The sequence below is a fragment of the Dipodomys merriami genome, unplaced genomic scaffold, assembly GCF_024711535.1.
Source record: "Dipodomys merriami isolate MVZ:Mamm:240054 unplaced genomic scaffold, mDipMer1.0.p SCAF_5, whole genome shotgun sequence".
NCBI lineage: Eukaryota > Metazoa > Chordata > Mammalia > Rodentia > Heteromyidae > Dipodomys > Dipodomys merriami.
Window position 1 is genome coordinate 70,955,798 of NW_027206068.1, and position 19,086 is coordinate 70,974,883.

General features: G+C 41.7%; 2 protein-coding genes across 2 annotated transcripts; both read left to right on the plus strand.

The window, feature by feature from the left end:
- The first annotated feature begins 1,201 nt into the window (after positions 1–1,201).
- On the plus strand, positions 1,202–2,056 carry LOC138810170 (taste receptor type 2 member 143-like). The gene has a single exon (XM_069997347.1). The coding sequence runs from the start codon at positions 1,202–1,204 to the stop codon at positions 2,054–2,056; it is 855 nt and encodes a 284-aa protein (XP_069853448.1).
- A 4,443-nt stretch (positions 2,057–6,499) lies between these two features.
- Positions 6,500–8,898, plus strand: Tas2r60 (taste 2 receptor member 60). Its single transcript, XM_069997348.1, has one exon. It carries the CDS (start codon positions 6,802–6,804, stop codon positions 7,753–7,755), a length of 954 nt encoding a protein of 317 aa, XP_069853449.1. The 5' UTR covers positions 6,500–6,801; the 3' UTR covers positions 7,756–8,898.
- Positions 8,899–19,086: the final 10,188 nt, after the last annotated feature.

The following is a 19,086-nucleotide window of genomic DNA, read 5'->3' on the forward strand; positions in this document are numbered from 1 at the left end:
GAGTCACTTTCTTTGATTTTTGACAAAGGTTCGCTCATGTGTAGCCCATGTACAGCCCAATGTATGGGTGGCTTCAAACTTTCCATCCTTCTGCCTCAGCCTCCCATGTGCTCACACTATCGGCATTCTGCCTGCGTTCCTCTTGACAGGCCACAGATTCTGATTTCCAACTCCTATTGTGACGGGCCATTTCCCTTGTCTATCTTTTCTTCTTCCTCACTATGACCCATCCATTGTCTCCCATTACCCAGAGCTGGCTTAGATGCTGATGAATTTTGACTTGTCAAATGTCCTGAAGCTAAGGTGGTAAGAGCTCTGACAGATTTGATGTTAATGCTTCAGGAAAAATTCACATGTATTTGGAAATTCCACAGACTCCACTATGGAGCCTGACTGACAGCGATGTTTTAGGCAGCCTGAGAGGAGTTCCAGCGGTCAGTGGCTGGGGTCATTTCTTGGTAATTCCAAGCCATGGACCTGTAAATGACTGCCCCATCCACCTCAGTCACAAAGGGGGCCTGGAGGCAGCCTCTGGAAGCTATGGAATGAAGCATTTACCAGGACATGTTTCAGGGAGCGAAATAAGGATCAGAGCATCTTTTGAGGAAAAGTTAGGAAGGACAGAACATAATTAACAAACAAGCTGGGTGCTGGTGGTTTAAGCCTGTAATCTTAGCTACTTAAAAGAAGGCTGAGAGCTGAGGATTGCAGTTAGAAACCAGCTGGGCTAGGAAACTCCATAAGACTCTTATCTCCAATTAAAAGCTGGAAGTGGAGCTGGGGCTCAAGTGATAGAGCACTAGCCTTGAGCACAAAAGCTCAGGGACAGCGTGCATGCCCAGAGTTCAAGCTCCATACCAAAACAAAAGAAAGAGAAGAAACAAGAAAGAATGTGCAAGATGCTATTTTCAGATACCCTTGGAGCCTGTACCCTGTTAACATTTCTCCGCACCTGGCCATGATGAAAAATAGGCAAATGTGGGGTACACAAATAGAGACAGGTGTCATTGAGCTGAGGATGCTTTGCATGTCGAGAAAGATCTCAGTTATCCTCATTTCAAATCCCAGAGGCCTGGGGCTTTGTGGTTATATCCCAGACGGGGGATTTCAGAATCTCTGATCCATACAGGGTGGTTTTCTGTGAATGTCTCTGCAGCGCTTTGTTGGAGAAGCCAGTTGGAGCAGATCCACCCTGGAGAATATGCCCTCCACAGTGATCTTCAAGGTCATCTTTTGTCTGGAGTCACTGGTTGCGATGCTGCAGAATGGCTTCCTGACCATCGTGCTGGTCAGGGAGTGGATGAGCTCCACCCCGCTGGTAGCCGACAGGATTGTGGCTTGTCTTGCCTTGTCTCGCTTCTTCCTGCATGGAGCATCCATGCTGAGCAACTTGTTGGCCTTCTCTGGTTTTTGTTACCAAGCAAACTTGGTTGGCGCCTTGTGGGACTTCATCAACACTTTCCTTTTATGGCTGACCGCCTGGCTTGCCCTCTTCTACTGTGTGAAGATCTCCTCCTTCTCCCACCCCATCTTTCTGCGGCTGAAGTGGAGGATTTCTCGACTAGTGCCCCGGCTAGTGTTGGGTTCTCTGATCCTCAGTAGTGTCTCAGCCATCCAAACAGTCACTGGGAATGTAATGGTGACTCAGTTATCCGGGGGAAACTGCACTGCTTTTAAGTCACTGGACTTCTGGTATTATTATCTCACGCACGGAGTGCTTATGTGGCTCCTTCCTTTTCTGCTGTTCCTGCTGTCCACCCTTCTGCTCGTGTTCTCCCTGTACCGGCATGTGGGGCACATGAGGGGCCACAGGTCGGGGCGTGGCAGTCCCAGCCTCCAGGTTCACAGGGCAGCTCTGAAGACACTGGCCTTCTTCCTTCTCTTCAATACATTGTATTTCCTGGCCTTGATCAGTTTTGCTATGGAGAACATATCCGTCCAGAGTCACTGGTACTGGACCAAGGAGGTGATCATCTACGCTGGCATCTCCCTGCATTCCCTCATCCTGGTAGTAAGCAGCCCCAAGCTGAGAAAGGCCCTCAAGCTGAAGTGTTAGAATGGTTGTAGTGGCAGCTCACAAGGCTCTGAGGGCCCCAGACAACACAACGGGTGGCCGCCGATCGCCAGCACACTGATGGCTGATCTGATAGACAGCAAGAATGTTGGAGGTTTGGGTACTCTCTCCTTTCGTTTCCCTCTTTCTTTTCAATTCCTTCCATGCCCCACGAATTCTTTTTCCATCCCCTCCACTGCGACTAGTCTTTAATTGGAGCCCCAAATTGCCTTAGCCTTAGTTTATATAACCTCATTTCCTTAATAGTCAATCTGTGCTAGGAACCCGAACAATATTCTTCAAACACCAACTCGTCTGCACCCCTGAAGTTCTGTTACTATGGTCAGTCATCTCCGTGGGAAAACTGAAGTTGTGTTTGGTGACATAAATCACTCAGCAGCACCACTCACCTTGTGCACTGTCCTTGAGCTTTTGTGCTCAAGGCTAGTGCTCTACCACTTTGAGCCACAGTGCCATTTCCAGCGTCTTGGTAGCTAAATGGAGAAAGGAGTCTCGTGGATTGTCCTGCTTGGGCTGGCTTTGAACCACAACGCTCAGGTCTCAGATTCCTGAGAAGCTAGGATTACAGGAGTGAGCCACCAGTACCCAGCTGAGTGTTCTTTGTTTCGATAATCCACTATTCCTGGTATGCTGGGAGTAGGAAGAAAAGTGTGGCAATTTTAATTTGGTTTTATCCTCTCCTTCACATTCTTATTTTTTTGTGTATATTTTATGATATAGACAATGTATTAGCAAAGTAATTCATTAGAAAAGTAGTTTTGTCTGTATTTTGTGATTTATTTGTATACACACACAAACAATGTACTAGTGGAGTAGTATCATTATGAATAAATTTGCATATTGGTTTCTGAAACAGGGTAACATAGACTATGTGAGTTGTTTATTTCATCTTCACAGTGGTAGGGCCTGAACTCAAGGTACCAGCATGTTTAGGTTCTTCTGAGGCATTTTCTGAGTTTCAGGCAGACATCTTGCTGTGTCCTCATATGCCAGAGAGAGAAAGAGATATTTGTTTCTTCTAAGGGAACTAATCCCATCTTGCTAAGTCCCAAACACCATTAGTGCCTCACTGAAGTCCACTATAAAAAAGTATGGAGACCAGCACAGTAGAAGATACTGAGGAGAAGATTCAATGTGTTTAGGAGAGATTCATATGTTTAAGGTAGTCAAAGTAAGAGTAAATAATAACAAGATAGAACAGAGGTTACAGAATTTTAAATGAATAATTACATTTTTGGTAAATCATCCAATGATCCTCAGAAGCTGAGTACTAAATACTTACCATGTTATTATTAAGGTTGACCAGAGTCTGAGCTTTATCAAGAAGAGACAGAGGGAGGGAGAGAGAAAGAGAGAGAGAGAGAGGGAGGAAACTAACGGAAGACAACAGGCCAGTAAGTTGTCTCCTAGACAGATGATAATTAAGACTTTAAAAGAGAAGAGTCTTAAGAGTCTTAAGAATGCAGGGAAAGTAAGGCTGGGTAGAGAGACCTGCAGGAAACGTAGTGTGGCCACTTGCTAAATTCATTTAATAGACTTTGGGTCTAACTGTGATGTTACAGTTACACAGCTAATGTTACACATTAATCCTCACGAAGTGTTTTTGCTCACTACTTCATAGTGACTGATAACTTTCTAATGGGGAGGATCCTGAGGAATGGAGGCTCAAGCCAGAGGTGTGTGGAGGCAGCAAAGGCAGAGCTTGCTGCGGTCTCCGTTCGCTCCAGCCTTGTGACTCAGTTGTGAACACATGTAAGGCCTTTTCCATCACACAGCACTGCAGCAGTTACTAAAGGTCTTTAGACGGTCTGGTGATGACACGCTCACATTCTGCCACGTTCTCACAGCGGGCCTTGAGTCATGACATGTTTAGTGGGCTTTTCTCGGAAGTTCTCAGTGCCCTGGTGTTCTCAATTTCTTTTTACTACATTCTAATGCCTGAGTGTCCAAAACTTGATGGTTTCGTCTTGACTAACGATAAAACCTACCATCTCATCCATACCATTTGAGGCCTCTGGTGGTCTCTCCTTTGAGCTGATCTACCACCATGTCCTCATGTGAATCCTTTATGGAACCCCAATGTACCTAATCATTCTTGACATAGTCACATTTCATTGTGTTTATTGGGGGTTTTGTCTTCTTTCAATATACAAGACAGCACTTATTTAGCATGATGATAATGATGCTGCTGCTGCTGCTGGTGAATTATTACAAGAATTCTTGGGATGAGAATAGTATTGACACATTATATATATATATATATATATATATATATATATATATATATATAAAATATTTTAGAGGGCTGGGAAGTTGGCTCAGTGGTAGAGCGCTTGCCTTGCATGCCTGAGGCCCTGGGTTTGATTCCTCAGAACCACATAAGCAAAAAGAAAAAAGCCGGAAGTGGCACTGTGGCTCAAGTGGTGGAGCGCTAGCCTTGAGCTGAAGAGCTGAGGGACAGCGCCCAGGCCCAGAGTTCAGGCCCCACGACTGGACCCCCCTCCCCCAAAATATATTTTTTAGATTCCTATCCAATCACTCCCATAATTACATTTATAAGACTATGAAAAATGCCAAGTTTTCAGATTCAGATTCTTCCTAGGAAGATAAATCTGAGAACTCAAGATGCCATAGACAAAAACCACACAATATTAAAAAAAACATAAAACACATTATGTATTAAGACACAAATGATGAATCATCCTTCTGGATTAACTTAATCTGCACAAAAATCTGTGTCTGTAAATGCCTGTGGCTTATGGTTAGTGCATGAAAGCACTTTGAGGGCAGATATTATAACTCCTAGGGTTATTACGGCATAGAACATGCCCATAGATGGTCCTTCAATGAACTGAGGGTTAATTGTACATTTTTCTCACCTTATAAGTCCTTGAAAGTATTGGAACCAGATGGGAAGGTATGTGTTTTCCCTGTGATGATGTTTGTAGCTGGTCTAACTCTAGACCTCCATGTCTCTAGATTGCTTTACATTTGAAATGTCCAGGAGAAAACAGCCAAGAGTCCTTTGTAGGAGCCAGGGTAAGGAAGAGGAGAGATGGAAACTCTGTACCCTAGACATTTGCATTTTCACAGAAGGGTAGAGTTCAGGTGCATTGCTACCTTGTTCACCTTTTTTTCTAGTACTCAGACACACTGCTCACTAAGAGATGCTAAGTATTCTGCATTCTATTCTCTTTGAGGGGTTTGTATGCATGGAAGTGGTGGGATTATGGTGCTGGCTGGGAGGTGGGTGCCCCATTAGAAACTCTGTCATTCTCATGACAGAGCCTTCAGTCAATTTTTGCTTGCTCATTTCCTTGTGACACACTGATCTGTGCACGCTCATTTGTGTGTCGATTGCTCACCTTTGTTCTTGGCCTCTCTTAAGCTCATCTGATACTTACTGCACTGTCCTCTGGTTAGTATAGCTCTGTGATGATCTCCAGAAGACTCTGTGGATGACTTGCAGTGCTACAGGATAGATAGCAGATACTCACGGACATAAATCACCAATGCAATTGCAATTACTTCTGTATATGAAGGGATCTGTTCTGTTATCCATGTATGATCACATTTATTTTTGTGATATATTCTTAGTATTCTTAGATGAAAGAAGCGAGGTTTAAAGGCATGAAATGACGACACTGTCAATCCATAGTTAGCAGCTGCAATGAGAACCAAACTCCAGTTTTCTGACTTCCGCTAAGGATGAAGAAGATGGGGATATAAGTTATATTGCTACCTAAGGGAACCAGAGTGGTTCTCAGTCTTCTTCTATGATTTTAAGCAGGAGTGTTAATTATAGTTTGGGGTCTTTCATCTGTGAATCTATCTTTAATGTCTGTTTGTGATCTAAATATTGAGATTGTAAGTCAGTTCTATTATCATTTGCTTTTCAGATTTTACCAGCTAAGATACGATAAAGCACAGAGGGCCTGTTACATGCAAGAGCTCACAGCGAGTGGGCCTTGGGCTGGATCCTGGCTTGATTCCAAGGCCAGGGCTCCCGCTTCTGTATCCCATTGATTTCCTTGGTGGGAGTTCCTCTGTGAGATGCCATTAAAAAAAGACTGTGATACTTTAAAAAGAATTTGCTTCTTTCCTTGTATGAGATTGTTTTCTGTGTTCTACTTTCTGATGCTGGGCCTAAAGTAGTAGTATCTCAAAAAAAAAAAAAAAAAAAGAAAGAAAGGTTTGCTCTGGTTTCTCTCAGTCTCTGACAAGGGGGTATTTTTTTCCCCTAGTACCCACTTTATAGAGTCATTGTGAGAATGAACTACTAAGAAAGCACTTAGAATGATGCTTGGAACATATCAACCAGCCCTCCCCATACCCTAGGGACATGAGCTCTGAGTCTCAGCAGGAAGTGGGTTTCATTGCCCAGCTGCACCAGGTGTGCGGGCAGTGTCTTAGGTGTCAGTTTAGACAAGCAAGCCTGCCTATGTAAGGGACGCCGAATGCAATGTGGATACCTTATCCTCAGAAAGGTGGACAATGGGCAGGGAATAGGCAGAAGGGCAAGCAAATTCACGGACAGTCAGGGAGGGGACTTTGGAAATTCAACCTTGACGGTATTTGCATCTATTCAGAAGAGATGGACTCTTTCTTGCCCCTTCACCTCATCTGTGTCCTTGAGTCCGGTCTAACATCTACACTTGGAGCAGCAAGGGAGAGGACCTACTCTAACCCGACAGAAACAGCCTTTGAAACCCTGGGACGTAGGAGAAATGAGTGGAGCTCACATGGCATCAGGATGTCAGGAAACTGACAAGAAGGTCATCTTCTTGGTTATTATTTTGCTGCTTTTATGTCTGCTAGGAGCGATAGGCAATGGCTTTATCATTGCAGTCTTAGGCATGAAGTGGTGGCTTCGGAGAACCTTGTCACCTTATTATAAGTTACTCGCTAGCCTGGCACTCTCTCGCTTCTGTCTGCAGTGGGTGGTCGTAGGTAAGAGTATTTATACTTTCCAGCATTTAACAGTCTTCTCTTATAACCACATCACGCAACTCACAAACTTCTTGTGGGATTTCCTGAATGCGGCCACCATATGGTTTTGCACCTGGCTTGGTTTATTCTACTGCATGAAAATTGCAAACTTAACCCACCCCGTCTTCCTCTGGCTAAAGTACAAAGTGCCTGCCTGGATACCATGGATGCAGGTTGGTGCTGTGGGGTTCTCTGGCTTGAACAGTATCCTGTGCTTCATAGGCAACCAGATAATATACCAGGACTATGTAAGGAGTGACTGGCAATCTGGGAATGCCACTGAGTATATCCCACGAAACTCATTTGAGAAATTCTTCTTCTCTCTAAACCTGATTATGTGGACAATCCCTTCTGCTCTGTTTTTGCTATTCATGATTTTGGTCCTCACATCTCTGGGAAGACACATGAAGAAGAGCCTGCTGAACAGCCCAGGATTTCAAGATTCCCAGATTCAGGCCCCTACCAGATCTCTCCTCGCTCTCTTCTCTTTTGTCGTCCTTTTCACCTCTTGTTTTCTGTCCCTGGTGCTCAGTGCTGCCAATGGTTTTCCACCTCAGAAACTTTGGTACTGGGTGTGGCAGGCAGTGATTCATCTGTGCACAGGAATTCACACTACAATTCTGCTTTTCATCAACCCCAGCCTGAGAGAAATACTAGAGAGGGGTTGTTCTTTGAGGTGTGGCTCACCCTGAGTTATAGTTGATGCTCCAAGTCATGAGACAACAAGACCTGGGTGCAACAGAACAGAGCTTCTTTTCTTGTCACATTGGGTGATTTCTTCTCTTTGCTAAATTTTGTGACAGAAGAATGACCTCAATATGATAGGATTCCAAGTGAGAGGCAAAGTCCCCAAATCCAGGATGGTATATCTTTGCTCTACAAGCCCTGATGTCAAAGATGACACAACTTTCACTTCCTCTGGGATGGAGCGCATGGTGTTTAAAATTATCCTTCTGGGAACCAGATGCAAGCATTCTGACATAGCACATGTATATCATAATATTTTATATATTGACTTGGACTGGAGAAGATTTTTTTCTACTTTCCTGTTCCCTTTGGCTGCACCCTGTGAGCTGCCCATCCCCTGTCATCATTCTACAGTGTTTCAGTCATCTTCTGTGGTTGTCTATTTCCTACCGTGGTTATAATGAGTTCCTGGGGTCTGAAGTCTCTACAGAGAGCATCTTGGCATTGTGCATGTGTGCAATGGACTGGATTGTCTTGGATGTGTGTATCCTCAGAAAGCCTTGAGAGATCTCTCTGAGAACTTAGGAAGTTTAGATTTCATATATTATTGATATTTGCTCCATCAACCTGGTGTGTGGGTCTGTTCTATAAATGTTGAGGTATATGGATCCAGATAGAACTTCTTTCCTGTTGGTACTTAGACCAACTGAATTTTTTTTATAAGGACATGTTAGTATATCTATGTCTAAGGAAGAATAATAAAGACCTAAGAATAAAAAGATTCCCAGTTTGGTGAAGAAAGCACAAAGATTGCTTTTCACAGCTCTTTTCAAATGATCTCTAAACAATCACCCTACTCCATCCTCTCCTCCTTCAATTCCTTTCCCTCCCTCCCTCCTTTCTTTCCTTTCCTTTTCTTTCCTTTCCTTTCCCTTCCCTTCCCTTCCCTTCCCTTCCCTCCCTCCCTCCCTTCCTTTCTTCCTTCCTTCCTTGCTTCCTTCCTTCCCTCCCTCTTTTCCTCCCCCCTCTTCTCTCTCTCTTTTCTTCCTTCCCTCCTTCCCTTTTTCTTTCTGTCTCTCAACAGTCTCATTTTGTCCCCCAGGCTGGCCTCCAATGCACAGTCCTCCTGCCTCAGTCTCCTGAGTGCTAGATTTATAAGTGAACATCATCATAGCTGGTTGAAAATAATGTCTTAAAATACTAGATTTAAAAATAATATTCTACCTGATCTTAGTAAACATTTTAATTAAAATGTTTAAAAGAATGTAAATATCATTAAAAGAATGTGAACCTAGCAATTTTACAACAGATTTCCTCTTCCTCTGCTTCCTTCCTCCCTTCATTGTTTAATTGCATCTATTTTTCTATCATGTATGTGGGTAAATTTGGCTTCAGTGTTAATTTTCACTATTTACCCTCTGCTGAGCCCTGATTACTAATCAGTACCCGCCTCTAATTTTCTCCTCTGCAACATCTCCATGATCAGTTCGCTTCTTCCCATTCTTATGGTGGTTTTTTCAGACTGGAAGACTTTTCTCTCTCACGTGTATTGTTATGGGTTTATTCTTCATTGCTTGCTTGGTGACAGCTTGTCTTCCATCCCAAACAAAATGACCAGAGAGACTTGGATGTATTCCCTGAAGGTGTGTGTGCAGGAAGCTTGGTTCCCAGGATAAGATGTTGAGAGGCGGTGGATCTTTGAAGAGTGGAGCCTAAGTGAAGATGAATAGAACCTGCAGACATCAATCAACCTCGGAAGGGATCAGGTTTGTTCTCAAAAGGGCACATCGTAATAAAGGGAGGCCACGTCAAGGGGCACAGTTGGTTCACCACGTGACTGTTACCTTCCATGCTTCTCCACGATATTTCAATTTATCTAGACTCCCTCATCTGACAGCAATGCTATGTTGCTTGAACTTTCCACCTATCAGATTCATGAGCCAAGTTAACCTTGTTTTCTGGCCTGTGGTAGGGGAAGCAGCAGCAGTCTCATAGTGCAACTTTGACAGGCTCTTGTGGGGGAGAGCAGCAGGGCTGTGCTTGAGCTGGCTCAAGGCTGGCTCAGACCGACGGGTGAGAAAAGAGGAACAGAGAGACCAGCGAGGCCATCAGCCACGCCGTTACCTGAAAAATTGGAAACAAAGCCAAAAAGGCATTGGGAAAGGATAGATATTTGGACAAAGATGCGCAAATGACAGGGAACAGGGATCAAAGGGAGAGGCTGAAGTAGTTAACAGAGAAAGGGAAGATTTTCCTGTTGGAAGAAGAGAATCCAGAGGCCAGGCCTGTGCTGCAGCACAGGAGAGAAGCTAGGTATGATTGTGATGATCATGCACTGTGTCTATGATTGTGATGATCATGCACTGTGTCTATGATTGTGATGATCATGCACTGTGTCTCATTAATTGTTCTTGACTCCTTTCTGGTGTGATCCAGAGTAAGGTTTTGGTTTTTTTTTTTTTTGGCAGTTGTGGGGCTTGAACTCAGTGACTGAGTGCTATCCTTGAGTCTCTTTGCACTCAAGGCTAGCACTCTACCACTTGAGCCACAGCACCACTTTCAGTTTTCTGGTGGTTAATTGGAGATAAGAGTCTCATGGACTTTCCTGCCCAGGTTGGCTTTGAATCTTGATCCTTAGATCTCAGCCTTGTGAGTTGCTGGGATTACAGATGTGAGCCACCGGTGCCCAGCTAGACGCCCCCTTTAAAGAGAAAGTATCCCAATCCACTCCTTTGTGTGTGTGTGTGTGTGTGTGTGTGTGTGTGTGTGTGTGTGTGTGTGTGTCATGGGGCTTGAACTCTGGGCCTGGGTGCTGTCCCTTACTCAGCTCTTCAGCTCAAGGCTAGCACTCTACCACTTGAGCCACAGCTCCACTTCTGGATTTTTCTGCATATGTGGTGCTGAGGAATTGAACCCAGGGCCTCATGCATACAACGCAAGCACTCTACCACTGAACCACTTATTTTTTATTTTTTGTTTTTTTTAAACAAGCGCAAATGACTTTTTTAAAGGGTGAAATCATTCTCTAGTTGCTTAGTTTTTGGTTCAACCAGAAGTGACTGAGATAATAAATTTTAGGAGGCTGTGGCTCTTTCGGGCATCAGCTTACCATTCCACAGGTAAAGGGCTAGTTTTATATCCTATAGTTTTATATCCACAGCATACTAAATAAAAATTTGGAATCACAATTGTGTATATATTACTTTTTTATTTTAGTTATAGTCCTATGTTGTTTTTAGTAGAATTGATTCCTCAAGGCAAACTACTCATTCTGATCATTGCTCTGCCCAAATTCTTTGGACTTTGTAAGATGTTAGATCCTGATAATTCTGTTTTCCCAATACTTATGCTGTGAAAGGTTGGAAATTTGAGTCTGTAGTATATGTGACATAAAATTGTGAATTGGTGGGACTTAAGTAACAGCTCATCAACAGTTGAGGATCTTTGGTAAATGACATCCTCTGAGGGGAATTTTGCCTCCAAATTTGAAGCTGGAAATTCACTAGAAATCCTTTCAAAGAGAAATCACACTGTACCTGGCTTTTTAGATGTTCAGTGCATGTGTTAGACTCAGGTGTCAACTAAAATGTCTCTGAACCTCAACACAATCGATAAAACATCAAGCATAAAAAATATCTGACCTCAGGTATTTTGTTCTGGTAATGCAAAATGGATTGAGACAATTACCACTACCAGTTAAGGTACTGGAGGTGAAACATTATTTCCACTGCACCCTAATCACTCTGTGTGTATTAAATGAAACACAGGATCCTTTCAAGGATCTTTACAAAACCTTGTCACACCTCTATTCTAGAAGAATCCTATGTATTCATGGATTTGGGTTACTACTATGATTTGTACACCTGGAGCTTTCTCTCTGACATCATGAAATGTATTCTTTTATTCTCAGGTGTACCTGTTACAATTTGACTTTTTCTTGTATTTAAATGGTAAACGTTAGTTCACAAGGTACCTCTTCAGTGCAGCTTTTTGAATACTCCATAAGTTTTGGTGGTCCTCTTCTTAGAGGACTTGGAAGTTGGTATTCCTTTGTGTGACCTGTTATCTGCATACTGACTCCTCCCGAGGAGATGATACACTTCTCAAAGGCATGGACTGACTCATGTTCTGCCATCCATCTTCTGCAGCAAATACGTACATTGCTATATTAAGGAAAATGGCTCTGCTGAGCCTGAGAACCAGCTGTGAAGACGCATCTTTTTGCTGCACATTTATCTCTAGGTTACGTACTATAGTTTTAAGGATATGCTCAAGCTGTAATCCCTTTGCTTGTAGGGATGGCTTACTTTTGGGAATTCAAACATCTATTCAATTTTCTGTTCGATTCATATACAATGGGGAAATAATAAATGTGGGTAGGAGAATGGGTGTTCAATATTGTGTCTTTGGCTTCTTTCTTTCTTATATATTTGCTCGTTGCTAAGCAACAGTAATGGAAGGTTATTCATAATAGGTCCTTCATATCAGAATCTGTGTGAGGTGCCAGTTCTCCTCTTTGTTACCGACCCAATAATCTCTATTTCCAAAGTGCCCTACATATCCTACTCTTCATTCCTTTCAGGCTTTATATAATTAGTGAAAACAAAGAAACAAATGTACAACCCACCATCCTTAACCTCTCCACTGGTCCATTTTCCTTGGAGCTTGAACACATAAGAAATTAAAAAAGAGAAACAAGTCTGCTGCATTAAAAAACATATCTAGTAGCTCATTATGATTTTTAGCCAGAGTCCAATTTTTGCATATATGATATTGATGTTAATAATAGTAATTTGTGTGAGGCATGTGGGTAGAATATTAGCTTTTTTGGGGGGTGGGCTGATCCTGGATCTTGAACTCAGGGCCTGGGCACTCTCTAAGCTTTTATACTCAAAGCTAGCACTCTACCACTTGAGCCACAGCACCAATTCTGGCTTTTTTGGTAGTTAATTGGCAGTAACAGTCTCATAGACTTTCCTGCTTAGGCTGTGTTCAAACCTTGATCCTCAGATCTCAACTCCCTGAAGTGCATGCCACCGGTGCCTGGCTTTACTTACATGTTTTATGTAAGTTTAATTTGCTGCAAAGTTGAAATTGAGACTTAGATGGGTTTATTGAGGTCATGGCTAGTCAATGGAAGAAGTGAAAATATTTACTATAGTAGAATTTTATACAGTGTGGGCTATAGCGCCAAAGTAGAGAGCTTGCCTTGCATACATAAGGCTCTGTGTTCAATCTCCATTACTAACAAAACAAAACCACAAAAGTCAAAAGAAAGTAAAAATACTGTGGCATTGATGTAGAATATAATAATATGGAATAGCAATAATTGAATGTAATAAAGGAAATCAATAGGTAAGTAAATCAGCAGAGAATCCAGACAAAAGATACTTGAGAAATTATATATGATAAGTAAAACATCTTAAATCACTGGGAAAGTGATGGGCTTAACAGTGCTTTAGCATGCTGGTACTCCAAATGGAAAAACAAAATGGAAGTTAAAGCCAATATTGTCTTGTAAGTTCCAAATAGATGATCTTTGATCTAAATGATATTTAATTTATTAAAGCCTTGTTTTTATTTTTAAAAACACATTTATTTTTATCCTATATTTACTGTTTGGATGTCATTGTATATGTACATTCTCTTCAGTTCTCACAAACAGAGAAACTGTTTTCTTCTGCTTTCTTAAGTTTAAGAATAGTAATATATATCAATGAAAATATTGGTAAATTTAACCTCATAAAAAGGTTTCTTTTTCCTTTTAAATGAAAGGGCATTGTAAATATTAGGATCATAGAAATCCTTTTGTAATTTGAAAGGACAAATAGCAGTCTCTTGAAATATATGTAAGACTATCTTTAAAAGTTAACAGCTGATATTTCTAATAGACAAAGTATTTTATAAACCAATTAAAAACATAAGCAAAATCATAAATGGTGGTTAAGTGACAAAAATAGATAATTCACATGAAGAAAATATAGAAAGCAAACATGCAAAAAGAAACTGATCCTCACTTTAATGGGAGAAGTGGAAATTAAAACAGTAATAAGTTTTCTGCTGTACAAGAGCCACAAAATCAGTAGTTTTCCCCTTCTTTCTTTGGATATCACATAAGAACAAGAAAGTTGAAGGAAATTCTGGAAGCTTTATTTCTGGAGAAGCTAAGAGAGATAACTCGCAAATTCCAATTCAGATGCAATTGAGGAATCAAGAAAGAAAGTGGAAAACAAAAAGTATGAAGAAAAGCAAGAAAGCACCACAGAGATTAAACTAAGAAAATCCTAACAGAAATGCGTCTTCTGCAGAAAGGAAGCATCTGGAAGTACAACATCTCTTAGGTCTGAACGCATTGGGTACGTGCCAGCATAACAAATGAACACAAATCACCTACTAAGTGGGGGAAGACACCCACTACATCACTTCCTGTGGCTCCAGAATTCAGGCATGTCTGGGCCTCATCTCTGACTCTGGGTTTCTTACACAGCTGTAGTCATCTCCAGGCTCCCTGGGGGAGGATCTACCTCCCAGCTGGCTCCTACAGGGGTTGTTGGGCCAGGCTCCCGAGGGGCTGTGGACTGATGCCTCCTTTGTTTCTTGGTCATGTGGCTCTCTCCTCCCATAGTCACTTCAACTGAGTGAACATACTTGAGAATGGCAGAGTCTTAGCACACTGGAAACTGCAGGCTATTACTGGTCAGTAATGATTTTTCATCACAGCTTGCTGGTTGTGGTAATCTGTGTTTAGAGAAATGGAGGGCTAAAAGGATTATGCAAATCACAATGATAAAAGTAGTCACTAGATGAAGAATATATATTTCTTTATAATTAATAGAAACCCAAATAAACATGAAGAGATACACAACATCATAAAATGCTAAAAAAAATCTCATCAACTTTAAAAAACAGGACAAAATAATGTGTCAGTGTTAACACTAAAAACCTTAAGATTTCGGGGCTGGGAAGGTGGCTCAGTGGTAGAGCGCTTGCCTTGCATGCCTGAGGCCCTGGGTTCGATTCCTCAGCACCACATAAGCAAAAAGAAAAAAGCTGGAAGTGGTGCTGTGACTCAAATGGTAGAGTGCTAGCCTTGAGCTGAAGAGCTGAGGAACAACGCCCAGGCCTAGAGTTCAGGCCCCACAACCGGACCCTCCCCCCAAAAAACAAAAACAAAATAAAACCCTGTACAAAAAAAAAAAAAAGAAAAAAGCCTGAAGTGCCACTGTGGCTCAAGTGGTAGAGCGCTAGCCTTGAGCTGAAGAGCTGAGGGACAGTGCCCAGCCGAGTTCAGGCCACGACCAGACCCCCCCCCCCCCCAAAAAAAAACCCTTAAGATTTCAATTAAATAAAAGTAGACATCATGCCTCAAAAGGAATTATCTTCAGACAAAACATATACTGGTATATATTTATGTGAGCCATAAATAAAATGTTACAGAAACTTTGATCATGAAAGAATGAAAAATTCCAGGTAAATGTAGACAAAGGAAGAAAATGCCCAAAGCTAGCAAGCAAAATAACAAGAAAAGAAAAATAAGATAGAATTGATATGAATACTTGTGTGCCAAGTAGCATAGCCACTGTGTATAAATTATGGCCTCTAAATTATAGAAAAATAAAGTATGTGTGCAGGCAAAGACACTCAGAGCAAAAGGCTTGATTTTTGCCAAGCAGAAGAAAAATCTGAGCAAATAACTTAGCACTTATTTACAAATAATAAACTCTCTCCATACCTAGAAAACTGAACCTCTTTCCAAATATCAATGTGATAGTCACGTTTCTCAATCTCTTTTATTCCCTACAGTTTTCATGTGAAAGCAATCCCCTCCCCTGCATCACTGGCACAAAAATCTGTATCCCAGGCTTTCAAGTCTCAAACGAACAAGACTTAACTGATCTGAATTCAACACAAATCTCTCTGATCTTACATGTCTTCTGTATTTCATGGCTATTTCAAATGTGCCCCATCCAGAAGGGATCTGACCCTGATCCCAGCATGCTTTGCTTACTGTTATTTCTTTTGTTTCAGTATTTGACAATTTCATCTTTCTGTTTCTCTGGACAAAACTTTTTATACTGTACTTCCAAATCAATCAGTGTCTGGAGAGCCAAAACCGTTCATGGACAACCTATTTGTGTGTTGTGGCCTTATAGGTAGCAAGCTGTTCTGGACACAAGGGATTAAGTTCTGCTCATAGTTAGAGCTGTGAATGCAACCGCCCAAGGTAAATCTGTAACTCTCTCGTTTATTACTACCTCCAACCTGCCAATCTGGTGCAAGCCACTGTTCTACCTATTGGATTGCTACAATGGTTCCTGAGCTGGTTTTTACAGCTTTGTATGTTCCTTTGCCTTGATTGTATTTTCAACAAAGCAGGCAGTAGGAGTTCAAAATACAAACCTCATTTATCATGTCACATCTCATAATTCCCCATTTGCTTTTCATTTTAGAGTGGAAGCTCATGTCTGCTGGAATGAATGAAGACACCTTCTCTGCGCTGCCCACCCCCTCTTCTCCATCTCACCATGGGCTGCTCTGGTCTCGCTCACACTTCTCTCACTACTTCAGCTTCCTGGATGGTCTTTCCACATGTCAGGCGTGCTGAGTCTCAGGGGCTCTGCACTGGGTGACTGCAGGGGCTGGAATGTCCTTCCCAGATGTTGGCCACGCTGGTTCCTGAATTTCTTCCTGGGGTTGTCATGGCAACTCTGCCTCACCTCCTGAATTCCCTCCTCTGGTTTTTGCTTCCTGTTGTCACCATTATCTATATACTCTTACTAATATGGTTTGCTGTTTGCTTTCTTCTCTATAATGCAAGCTCTGTGAGGACAGAATCAGTGTTTGACTTGTTCCCTATTAACAGATGGCTGGCACTCAATGTTTATGTGTTGAAGTCATGTATGAATGATTTTATTACAATTAATGAGACGATAATGCAAAAGTCATTCTTTTAATAATGCAAAGGTCAATCTGTGCATGCAAGAATGGCTACTAGAAGTTGACTCATCAGCTGACACTTGGGTGATATTTTTCTGGTGCACAGAAACAACACCCAAGCCTCATATTGTCTATACTTGTTAGAAAGGGTTCATTGCCACCCAATTTCTTTTACGTTTTAGCAAGCGTTTGACAAAAATTTAGGTGCAGAGGTCTGCTGTGTGCAATGGGCATGTGAAAGTAGGGTATAATGATTCCAGAAATTTTGTCTGTAACATACATATGCCAGTTGGACAGAAAACAGTGAAGGGTGAACATTAGTCAAAAACTAATATGTGATCCTAGTGTCCAAAAAATTCTAAAATGGAAGGAGACAGATTGTCTAGCCTGATCCCGCTCAACTCTCTCTCTCTCAAACATATATATATATATATATATATATATATATATAGCATGTATATATGCTCTCTCTCTCTCTCTCTCTCTCTCTCTCTCTCTCTCTATATATATATATATATATATATATATATATATATATGCTCTCTTGTTTTGCTTTCTTTGCTTAAGCCTGGCATTCTACCACTTGGGCCACACTTTTGGATTTTTGTTGGTTTTCAGTCAGATTGTCTTCCTGGTCTAGTTTCAAACCAGGATCCTCAGATCTCAGCCTCCTGAGTAGCTAAGATCACAGGCATGAGCTACTGGTGCCTACCTAGTATGATCTACTTAAAACATTTGCTGAAATTTTATTGTGTGTTGAAATACCGGATGCTGTAGTGTTTAGATTCATTTTTCATAGCAGTCTATTTGCTTTGACATTTCTTCATCTCCCTGTTTTTTTAAATTTTTGAATTCTTGTATACACGTGGCCGGTCTCACTGTGATTCAGTAGGGGAAAGAGAGGTTAGAAGAGTCACAGTCCTCGAATGGAAGCAACCTGTGGGGGAGAACTGAGCCTTTGAAGAGAGATCAGCGTTGTGAAGCTGAAGGTGCGCGGGGCTGTGGCTTCTGCTGGTTTTCCGTGGGGTCTGCTTCCGTCGCAGGCTTGTAATGAATCTGTTTCCAGTGTTCTGGATGACTGGCCCTGGTGACAGATGAAGGCTTTGAAAAGGGCTTTACCAGTCAGTGAGTGGCTGAACGCGTTTTGAACTTTAGTGAGCTGAGCTGACAGATGCAGTTTTAAACTATAAATAAGAGTTGTCCTGGGGATAATGATGGGAGCTCAAGGCTGAGGGAGCAGGAGCCAGTGGTTGTAGCAGGGTGGGGGTGGGGTAGTTCTTTTTGAAGACCTCTGTATCTCTTTCTGTAAATTAGATCATGTTTTACAAGTGACTGAAAGAACTATTTTGGACACAATATCAACAAAGTGCAATCTGTTCTCTATTTTGAGCAATATGAAATTATTCTTAGGTTATAAAATTATTATGTTTTCTACATTAGAACTAGAGTTCAATCTCTCTGTGTCTGTCTGTCTGTCTGTCTGTCTCTCTCTCTGTTACTGGGGATTTAACTGAAGGCCTTGCCCTTGCTAGGCAGGTACTCTGCTACTTGAGTCATGCCTACAGTCCCTTTTTGCATTGGTTATTTTCAACATAAGGTCTTGCTTTATGCCTGGGTGATCTAGATCTATAATTATGACTGGGATTGTAGATTTGTACCACCAAACTCAGCCATTGGTTGAGATTGAGTCTCTTGAATTTGTTTTTCCATAGACTCAACTCAAACTTTTCTCCTCCTAAGTAGGTAGCCATAGTCATTTTATGAGAGCAAAATGTATTCCTGTCTTTGGGAACAAAATAAGGCATTAGAACGTTCCTTTTGAGATTACTGGCTCCCTGCCCGGCTGGCAGAATCCTTGGGGGAACTATGACTTGAGTCAGTGTTAAGTCAATCCTATAGTGAAGCATACAAGTTGTATGTGGCATAATGAGAGTTTGGTCAGCATTGGACCATGTGTATGGCGGTGGTGGTCTCTTAAGACCATAATAGGGCTGAAAAGTTCTTATTTCCTGGTGATATTGTAGCTCAATAGAATTACTGAAGTTGGAAGTGGTGCTGTGGCTCAAGTGGTACGGTGATGGCCTTCAGCTGAAGAGCTCAGAGACTGCACCCAGGCCCAGAGTTCAAGCCCCACAACCAACAAAAAAAATTGTGATGCTGGCATAAAGAAATCCACTGCACTGCCAGTTGTATAAACATACAGTAATACAATTATGTAAAGTATTTTCAACTTGATAATGGTATAAATATATACTATTTGATAATTCCTGATTTATGTATTTAGTATGCTACACATTTTTGTTCTTTTGAGCCTACTCCTATTTATAGAATATAGGTTTACTGTAAAAGACTATGTTTCATTCTGCCAGAAGCAGCTTCATGCATAAAATCATACTTTT

Bases quoted from the DNA above. Each gene is read 5' to 3' on its own strand.
- LOC138810170 (XM_069997347.1), top strand. From the start codon at position 1,202: ATGCCCTCCACAGTGATCTTCAAGGTCATCTTTTGTCTGGAGTCACTG.
- Tas2r60 (XM_069997348.1), top strand. From the start codon at position 6,802: ATGAGTGGAGCTCACATGGCATCAGGATGTCAGGAAACTGACAAGAAG.